This window comes from Oculina patagonica, chromosome 6, assembly GCF_052425735.1.
Source record: "Oculina patagonica isolate OP01 chromosome 6, crgOcupat, whole genome shotgun sequence".
Classification (NCBI taxonomy): domain Eukaryota; kingdom Metazoa; phylum Cnidaria; class Anthozoa; order Scleractinia; family Oculinidae; genus Oculina; species Oculina patagonica.
In genome coordinates this window covers 837,554-847,675 of record NC_135763.1, presented here as the reverse complement: position 1 = coordinate 847,675, position 10,122 = coordinate 837,554, and the positions used below count along the sequence as shown (strand labels likewise).

The 10,122-nt window shown below is 39.0% G+C and overlaps 1 protein-coding gene across 1 annotated transcript; it reads left to right on the top strand.

Annotated features, from left to right (window-relative positions):
• Nucleotides 1–351: 351 nt before the first annotated feature.
• LOC144656509 (uncharacterized) lies at nucleotides 352–10,082 on the top strand. The gene is made up of 7 exons (XM_078516730.1): nucleotides 352–409; nucleotides 1,124–1,265; nucleotides 4,286–4,490; nucleotides 5,126–5,297; nucleotides 6,680–7,092; nucleotides 8,256–8,417; nucleotides 9,946–10,082. The coding sequence occupies exons 1-6, from the start codon at nucleotides 352–354 to the stop codon at nucleotides 8,412–8,414; spliced, it is 1,149 nt and encodes a 382-aa protein (XP_078372856.1). The 3' UTR covers nucleotides 8,415–8,417; nucleotides 9,946–10,082.
• The last annotated feature ends 40 nt before the right edge of the window (nucleotides 10,083–10,122 follow it).

Sequence of the window (10,122 nt, the reverse complement as noted above, 5' to 3'; positions counted from 1 at the left end):
AAGGGAGTACTGATCATTTCGCTACAAAAAGCTCAACACGATATAACAATGACCAACAATGCATTTTCATTACGTCTTACCTCAAACTGACAATTAAAACAAAAGTTGTACAATATGTACTCCTTCGCTAGCAGTGGTCGTCCATGCTTTTTAAGCTTAGGACGGTTTACATCAATAAGAAAAGTCTCAAAAAGCACTTTAGGTCTCTTAGTGACGAGGCCATGTATTGTTCTTAAAAACTTGCACTTAATGGAAAGTTCACTAAATGAGTTTCTTCACATTTAATTCATCGGTAATAAACCGCTAAAACTGCTGCGAATCTGTACTGCTTTTAGCATAGAATCGATGAACATGAATGCAATTTCTGTCTGGATTTTAGTTTTCGTGCTTACAGTTGTCACACATGAGGGTAAGTCATTAGTAATTTACCTTTTAATTTGACAATATAAAAATATTTTTCACTGTTGTGAGGTACGTGCGGATATATTGCTCCTCAACCTTGCGGCTTTTAAACCGGGCTAAACAAATCCAAAACAACCAACAGTTTTTTTTTACTCTTTACTCTTAGAAAATAAGACCATGTTCAAGTAACATTGCTACTGACCGGGTTTAAATGGTTGGGGGCTTTTATCGCGTCCAATTTTTTTACTGAAAAGAAAACCGCTATGGTTTATGAGTTGGAATAAATCCTTTCAACTGTACACTCACTTTTTTATTATTTTACAAAGGGTTGTTCGAAATAAAAATACCACCTCTTTTAACTCTCACATCTGCTTACTGAAGTATAAAAGTTTTTGTGGGATTCCGGGTTTTTGCCCCTTTCCTTCTCTACCCTTATTGAAATATAGGAACAGGAGAAAAATCCATGATTACTGTTTGATTTTTAACCATTTAATGGTCACATAAAAATCTTTTAAGTTTGAGCTTGTGTAAACTCCTTCTACCTTGCGCCAAGTACAGCTTTTCTGTAGCATGTAATTTTTATCAGAAAGGAGAGCTAATCTGGTTCGCAAAATTCAAACCTGCTCCTCCCGGAATTAGGACTAGCAAGAATTGCGAAAATATTATAAGTCTTAATATTATAAGTCTTCAACTTCTAACAACAGCGTTTCATTTTCTTTAGCATTTGGTCAAAGTTGTCCCGCCGCTTACAAAGCTATGGGCTGTTTCAAGGATTCTCGGCGACAAAGAACTCTTCCCCATAACATCTTGAATGAACGTGGCACCAAGGACTTCTGGGTAACCTATAACACGACTCTTCCAAGGTAATTGCTGTTTTCCAAAAGTGTACTGAGAATTAGAGCCACTATGTAAGCTTCAGTTTCCAGCTTAAGAGAATAAGTACTATCTCGACTCTGACAACAGTTTAATGAACAGAAGTTTTCATCGGCAAAAGCTAATTGCTATGAGCTGACGGAGCTTTTGCGAGCGTTCGCGCTTGTTTTTGATTAAGGTGGCCCGCGGGTATTTAGGAGGCTGACAGGTCCCTTTTTTAAGCGCGTTTTAAAACGGAAAAACGTGAAGCAATTGCTTAGATTTTTGAGAATCTGAAAGAATAATGCTTATATTATATACCTTTTTTTATAAATTTTTTTTTTTTTTTTTTAAAAAAAAACCAAAATTCAAAAAAACCCCCCAAAAACACATAACCAAAAAAAAAAATGATAAATTTTATGGCGATCAAACTCGATTTGTTTAAGTTATGAGCGATTCTCGGAAGCCTTTGTTTTTAATAAAATGCGATTATTTTGAAATTGCCACGGTGAATTTTTCTGTAATTACCCCAAAACGCTGCCAAACAGTTGAAGTTTACTCACAACAACTTACAGGAAAATCCACTCCGTAGATTTCCTGAACGAGCGACATCATAATTTTGCCTTTAAACACTGTTGTGTTTTGCGTCTGTCTTGACCGTTGCATATATGTGATACTTATACTAACCCAGTACCAGCCAGTTTTGAAGGTTGTCGAGCCGATTCGTCATACGGTTAGAATTTCGGTCGCAAAGTCGGGTACATTTGCTTTCCAAGTTCTAATCGCTTTGTAAACCTCGCATTTCGAATGAAATTATTCTGTTGTTGTTTGAAGAGAGGTGTTACTTCCAAATTCCGCACGATCTTCTACCGTCAGGGAATACATGTGTAGGAACGGTATTTGTCATTTTAGTAGTAACCGGGGGGGGAAGCAACTTCCCATACATTCTCTTATATGAAATCTGAGCGATGCTCTCACAACTTGCAAAGCAATCATCGGGGCGGTAGTTAGCGGATGTCTCTAAGGCGCATGAGCAGCTCCTTTCTTTGTGAACTTGCCAAAACAAAAACATGGGACCAGTGAGAGAGTTCGATTTTTTTTATATATGTAGTAATAAAAAAGACTTTCTAAGTTTTGACTTTAAAGCAGCGAAAATTTCTCCGGAAAGGTTCTTGGTGTCAATATGTGGTGTTTGTTATGAAATAAAACCATCACGGGAATGGTAATGAAAACGTGGCGATCGAATATTCCCGCGCTGGTCGGAGCTATTGTTCTTGCTCTATTGTTTGAGGTTGTTTGTTGACTTGGTCTTTCTTTGTTTTACTTCATTTACAATCCCCATGTGGGCCAGTTGAAAATCGTGGTACAAACATGTCAAACATTTGCATTTCAGCACTGAAAAGTAGCACGGCATCACAAAATTCTGCGTTCTTAAAACTACACGACGATGACGAAATTTTCGGATTTAAACAGCTGCTTTTAGATTTTTAGTTAAGAGAATTGAACCCCTTTATAATAAGTGATTCCACGACATAGCAGCTTCCATTTCGCGGGAAAAGATTGCCTGTTGCATCATCGTCCAAAAACCGCTGACTACATCGTGAATTGATCGCTTTGCAAGTTGTGAGAGCATCGCTACTCGGTCCCAGACCTCGTTTCTTCCCCCCCCCCCCCCCCCCCCCCCCCCCCTGGTAGTAACTATTTCAGGCTGTGTTTTTTCCAAGTGGCAAAATTAAGATGGTGTGGAATTTGAAAGCAACACCTCTCTTCGAAAACAACAGTATAATTTCATTTGAAATTCGGGGTTTACAAAGCGACCAAATCTTGGAAAGTAAATGTACCTGACTTTCCGACCGAAATTCTTCAAACCGTATGATAGGAACACGCTGAAACTCGGCACAAACCTTTGCTATATCCTGTTCTAGCTGCAGCTTTAAAAAAATGAAAAACAAATCGACAAATTTTCCGCAATTCTAAATAACGTCATTTGTTTGATATTTTCAAAAATTCGGCTGAAAACCATCCATCTTTATTGACTGCTAACATTTGATGTATATACACGATCTTTTTAACTTTTCCACACAAGATTAAGGTGACATCAGCCTTAAAACTGGCTGGTACTGGGTTATTATAAGTACCACATTTATGCGACGGTCAAGACAGACGCATAACACAACAGTGTTTAAAGGCAAAATTATGTTGTCGCTCGTTCAGGAAATCTACGGAGTGGATTTCCCTGTAAGTTGTTGTGAGTAAACTTCAACTGTTTGGCAGCGTTTTGGGGTAATTACAGAAAAATTCACCGTGGCATTTTCAAAATAATCGCATTTAATTAAAAACGAAGGCTTCCGAAAATTGCTCATAACTTTAACAAATCGCGTTTGATCGCCACAAAATTTATCATTTTATATAATTTAAGCATTATTCTTTCAGATTCTCAAAAATCTAAGCAATCGCTTCACGTTTTCCCGTTTTAAAACGCGCTTGAAAAAGGGAACTGTCAGCCTCATAAGTACCCGAGGGCCACCTTAAATGGCCAAGAATCCGAGGCTCTTAATTACGAGAACGGCGACTTAGGGTTTTATAAACGGGAAATTTAAATTTGAGTCCATGACTTTATGGCTAATTTGCATTATACGGTATGAAGACCAACATGGTGGCTGTCGTGAATATGGCCTTTTGCTTGATTAGTTGCAAAGCTGACAACTGCTGCTCAGTGTTTGTAAACGTAAAACACTCTCAGGGACTAGCTAGATATTAGCCAAACAGGTAGTTTAAAGACTGAAGTTTTATGCGCAGTATATAAATTATATCTTTTTAAGTAGAGAATTGCAAAAGAATAAGATATTCTCTTGAGACTTATAAGAAAATGGCAAATCCCGCCACGCGAGCACTCAAATTTGTGGTCAGGAAGCCAACAAGGCCCTAAAACACATCTACAATCTTAGTCAAATCGATACCGACATAACGCCCTGGCTCCAACAAGTTTCCCTAGTTTATGTTGTTGATTATCGTTTGTTTTATTTTAAAGCTTGGTCTGTCGTTGTGCGAGCAAGGCAAGAGACATGGGCTATCAATACTTTGGTATCCAGTATTACGGGGAGTGCTGGGCAGGCAAGGACTTCACATCCCCCAAGAGGAAAAAGAGTTGTATAGACGAATACTATAAAAAGTGTAACAAAACTGGTTCAAACAGGATATGCGCTGGAAAAACCTGGACGAACTTCGTGTACGAAGTAAGTGTACAAAACAGCATTAATATTATTTAGCTTTTAATCGCAATTTGTCTACGTGAAAAAGTTCTAGTTTACTTCTAAACTGTAATTAATTCGCCAAAGTAAAGTATGGCAAATTTGAGTCTAAATTAACGCGCATCTTGAAAAATGTTTCATTATTTAAAGGGCTCCTTCAAATAAATGATAGTTGCGTGCATTGGAAAAATGACTTGAAATATAGCGAGATAGTTTCTTGAAGATAAAATGTAAGGCTGATGGAAGTATATAAAAATTCCAATATTTCGAAGACACGGCCTTCTTTCTTCAGAAAGGCCATGAAAGGCCAAGAAAGGCCAAGAAAGGCCATGCCTTCGAAATATTGGAATTTAAATATGCTCTCATACCGTTTAATCAGCCTTCCGTTTTTACGTCGTTTATTATTTAGTTATAGCTGATTAGACCCTCTACAGTGGAAGGATCCGGCACATGATTTCGCCACGGTGGTCCTCTCAAATGTACTTTCGTTTTCGACAGTTTCTTGAATCCAATCATATTGCGGCCAACAGAACGTCTATAGTTATGTTTTATTTCAATCACCGCCGCGAAAATGTTCATTTGTTTTATCAATTTATCGTCTGGTAATGCTTCACTTTTAGGTAGCTACAGCACAGCCACTTACAAAAACAAAGCAAAGCAAAGCAAAGCCAACCACAGCAAGACCATTAACTGAAGTAAGCACAGCAAAGCCAACCACAGCAAGACCAACAACTGAAGTAACCACAGCAAAGCCAACCACAGCAGCACCAACAAAGCCTAAAATAACTATAAGTAAGCACAATTTCATAAAAAGACGACAACAACATCGCAAAGGAATGGCGCTGAATTCTCTACGCACTTTATTTAGCAGCCTGCGCGCGCACCTCACTTGCTTGCTACCAGTAACACGCGGCCAATATAGGAAAGTACAAAAAGCAAATTTTACGCGAGCGCAAGCAAAATTCCTGCCATTAAAGGGTCATTAAATCACGACTGAAATAATGTGTACATGGTGATTTGGTTGCTTTACCTTTGTCCATGAGGTTTAATTCGTGAACCAAGTACAAACGCAACCAACAGAGCATTTTTTGCGTTGTTGCCGTTCACGCGCGCCTGATCATGAAAAAAAAAAAAAAAAAAAAAAAAAACCATAAAATTCATTATCATTATCATTAATTATGCCTGACACTTTAAAACAGCTTGGGCCGTCCCCTTTTTTCTGCGTTTACCGTCGAATGCGTTTCCTAATTTTCGGTCCGTCGGTCGGATCCAAAAATTAATCAGGAGCAAACTGGAACTAAGAGCTTGGAAACAACGAACGTGGTCACAAAAACAACATGGCGGTAATGGGAGCCAATGGAGAACCGAGAAAGGTTAAATTGCCGAGAAAAGCGAAAACAGATGAATCCCAAACACTCTTTTGCAATCTGCGAGCATCCACGACTTTCCTGCAACCGCTGGAATGAAAAGTCTTGTGATATTTCTAATATCACAATTTTTTTTTTGGAACACCCCAAAATTTGTTTTCTTTTTCCGTCTTTTCCGGGTTAATATTTAAAAATCGCGTTTCGCGTTCCGGATCTTCTCAGGCTGTTGTTAAAAATGACAATATGGCGGATTGTGTCTCTGTTCGGTCGGACGACGGTAAACAGAAAAAATGGGACGGCCTTGACTTTCCAGGACGCCGAGTTGTTTGGCTTTTAGCAAAAATCAATTTTCGGCTTGCATTGCATTTGACTCAATCTTGAAAATCGCCTATATTTATAGAGCGATTTTCACTTGAAATTCGGAGGTAATTCGCGTTTTCTTTGGTTTTGCATTACTACACTTACTGACTGCACTTAGTGATTTCGCTCTACTTTCTCGACCAATCACTCATTAGTAAAACCAAAACCAATCATAGATCTATAGATCATGACTCACTCACACGGGTTTGCCATTCGGCTCGTTTATTCTTTTAATTTGTGCCTGTGTCATTTGTGATTTGAGACTGATAACTTTGGTTTTGGTTTTACGAAACTCAATCAAAAATCGCCTACATTAAAATTAAAACAAAATTCGGGCGAGTTTAATTACATACCAAAGCTTTCTCGGAAATTAAGCCGTCTGTCGTGTAGAGCAAATTGTAATGGACTAAACGCATCTCCCTGTGTTTCATCTCTTCTGTGTTTCAGAATGTAAGGTGCCGCTGGACATTGCGTTTGTCGTCGACGCATCTGGAAGCGTAGGAGTCCGAGCTTTCCAGCTTGTCAAGTCATTTCTTAAAGAATTCACACACTACTTCAACGTGTCCGCGAACGAGACTCACTTCGCTTGCCTTCACTATGACCACAGAGTTCACCCGGATTTTTCATTTAATGACACACAGTTCTACAGTCCGGCAGCCCTGGACGCCAAACTTGACAACATGACATATCCCTCAGGTGCCACGCTGACTGACAGAGCATTGTGGGAAGCCAAAAAGTTCTACAGAAAAGATCACGGTGCACGTGACTTTCACGTGATACCGCGTTGCGTGGTTGTCCTTACAGATGGTATTACCTGGGGTGGCAGTTTCCGACTCATACCACCTGTGCATTCTTTGAAGGTACAAAGTAGCCAGTAAACCGAACCATCTCTTAAAATGTCCTAACGCTTATAAATAAAGCACGTGTTCTGTGCTTACTCCAGTTATGGAAGCTTGGCAGAACTAGGAGCTCTGGGAACTCGAGCCGCAGGCGAGTGTTTCCACAGTTTTCAAGTTCTTCCGAACTTTTGCGTGTGTTTATGTAACTTGATAGCAACGCGGAGAAAACGTCTATTTCTTTTTATAAAACGCTGCGAGAAAAAGAAAGCAAGTAAATTCTCGCACCATCAACACGTCAACTGCTCGAGCTTGTTCTGTGTTTCTATTGAGTTGTAGACTTCAATATAGGGTCTCTTTACACGACCCTAGGTTGGCTATAACACATGATACCAGCCCGGGTCGGCTTGCCGCTGGAGTTTTCACTTGTATTTTCTTGGTGTACACACTCCAAACATTAATTTTTACATGAACCCAAGTTCCCTAGTACTGCTGGCGCTGGTAACCAATGTTAGTTTTTAATACCACGATGCTGCCCCGGGTCAGCTTTGTTGTCACGAAAAACTGGAAATGAGAAACTATAAAAAGAAACAAAATGCCACTTTTTTTAACAAACCCTGGTTTCACTGAACGGTGGTGGCTTATATAATGGAAGAAGAAAACAAACAAACATACTAAACATGGTTATTTGTAACAAAATGCTAACCCGGGTTGGCCATTTACGGACTCTTTACATGGAAATTGTAAGCCCTTCCAGCCGAATCAACCCGATCCGCAAAAAAGATTACCCGGCAAGAGGAATTAACTCGGGTTGGAAAGTTTTTTCGTGTAAACGCTTACAGAAGATTGACTGTAATAGGGTTACCCGGGGAGTGCGGTGATTCGTCCGGGTTAGCAACCAACCCGCCGGATGTGTAAAGAGGCTTCTTATTAAAGGTGCGGCTTTAGCGCGTACTTTCTTACAGGCTGTCTGTAGAACAAACTATGGAAGTTGAAATTACAGTACCTTGAATATTTAACAAAGTTTTATTCTTCTAAAGTATCATTTTTCTTTTTCTTTTCGACGCTTCGGGCCTCACGTTTCCGCCGAAAAGGACAAGGGGGAGGGGACAGGGAACCACCTACTACAAGGGTACAAGTGCAATTTGAAAGACTGTGAATAGAACTTTAGACTTTTGTTTGTACAGGTTGCATCCCACGTGAAAATCGTAGCTATTGGTGTTACTTGGCAAGTGGACGAAAATGAACTGAAAATCATGGCCGGAGACCGTCACTACGTGCTGGTGGACAGTTTTGATGATCTCGCTGACGCCATGGGTGAAGTCTTGGACAAAGTGTGTACTTAACTGGTAAGTGGCATTTCACAAATCAGTGCCAAGTTTAACAAAAAGGAAAACTTAGGTCTCCAAGCAGAGGTAGTCGACCCCCGATGCCGAAAATTCGAATTTTTTTTTCCGAGTGAGCGTGTGCCACTGATTTTTTCCAGCTTAATTAATTTATTCATATGTTTCTTTTCACACATTCTCTCAAAACTAATTAATTCTAGCAGTATGAGATCTTAACATCATTTGCACCAAGAAATTCCGAGCTCCCACGAGGCTCCTGTCCCTAAGTAAAAATAATAATAAATAAAAAAAAAAGAAAAAAAAAAAAAAAAAAAAAGACCCCCGGGACGCAACAAAGAAAAAAGGAGGAAAATACCCGGAAAATATATGAATTTATATATTAATTTCAAAAATATATCACTTCATTAATGTTCAATGTATGTAGCACTGCTGTGCTAATTGAGGACACTGTAAATAGATAAACAAATATAATTTCAGTATAAATCGAACAGAAACTTGTTAAAAACCCCAACTGGCAGGAGGTTGACCAGTTGGCTATTTACATAGCGTGGAGGAGTTGAATTCGGGACGACCAAACACAAATCCATCTACCCAGGACCTCAAGATTTCAAGCCCAGTGCCCTACCTCCGCTTTGGTTCTTGAAGGGTTCTTGTTCCAAAAGTGGTGTCCACCCCCCCCCCCCCCCCCTCACCCCCTTCTCTTTCCTCAATAAAAAACTGACATTATACAGTAATATAAATTTTTACTTCATCTGAAAGATATCATTGAATATTATCAGAAAAGTAAATAACTTGAGGAAAGTTGCTTATTAGCCCAGGTCCCCATTACACATGACTGACTTGAACATTGATGTCAGAAGAAAGGCTGCGAACAATTCAGGCTACAATGGGATTTGAACCTGTGACCTTTGCAATTCTGGTGCACCGCTCTAGCACTGAGCTACAGAGAGCTACTCCATTGGGAGTGTCTATCATCTACTAGTAAATTATGTTAGCCCGCAATGCATGCTAAGGGCTAGATAACTTTTATACGGATGAATCCTGCATGTATAGACCCAATACAAATATGGCGGCTGTTTATTTTCGGCTCCCAGAAAAATCATTTGTCAACGAAATTAAATTACTTTAACTTAAAGATAAAGTCAAAGTAAATAGTGTGAGTTCAAAGGCTATACTTCCATCTAATGGGAAGTTACAGGGTTATTTATATTGCCAAAAACATGAAGACGAGGCTAGGTAGGCCAGGGTGACTTTACTTTCATTAAGTCATTACTTTGCAGCCATTTAACCCAAAACACTGAAACTTATCATCATTCTCACAATAGCATAATATTTCATATATATTTAAGTGCCATCATCAGCGTTTTAACAAACTTACCAAACAACAAAAATGAATGACAACCATTTTTGCATAGGTCTATACTGATAACATTTCCTGCAGAAATAACATTTCAACTAAAGCCATATAAAATAACATTCTTTCTTATGTCATCCAAACACCATTTTAAATCAACATTTTTTTACATTGCAGAGATGTTATGGAGGACAAGACTGCATTTTCAGAATCAGATTTTTCATATGAAACACACCAGGCTTTTCATGCAAATTTGAGCAGAGGAAATGGGAATCATATAAAATGTACCAGTTAAAAAGGGGCTATTTAAACAATGAGCAAGAGAGCATAATCAGGTTTTGGAAGTTGTTAAAT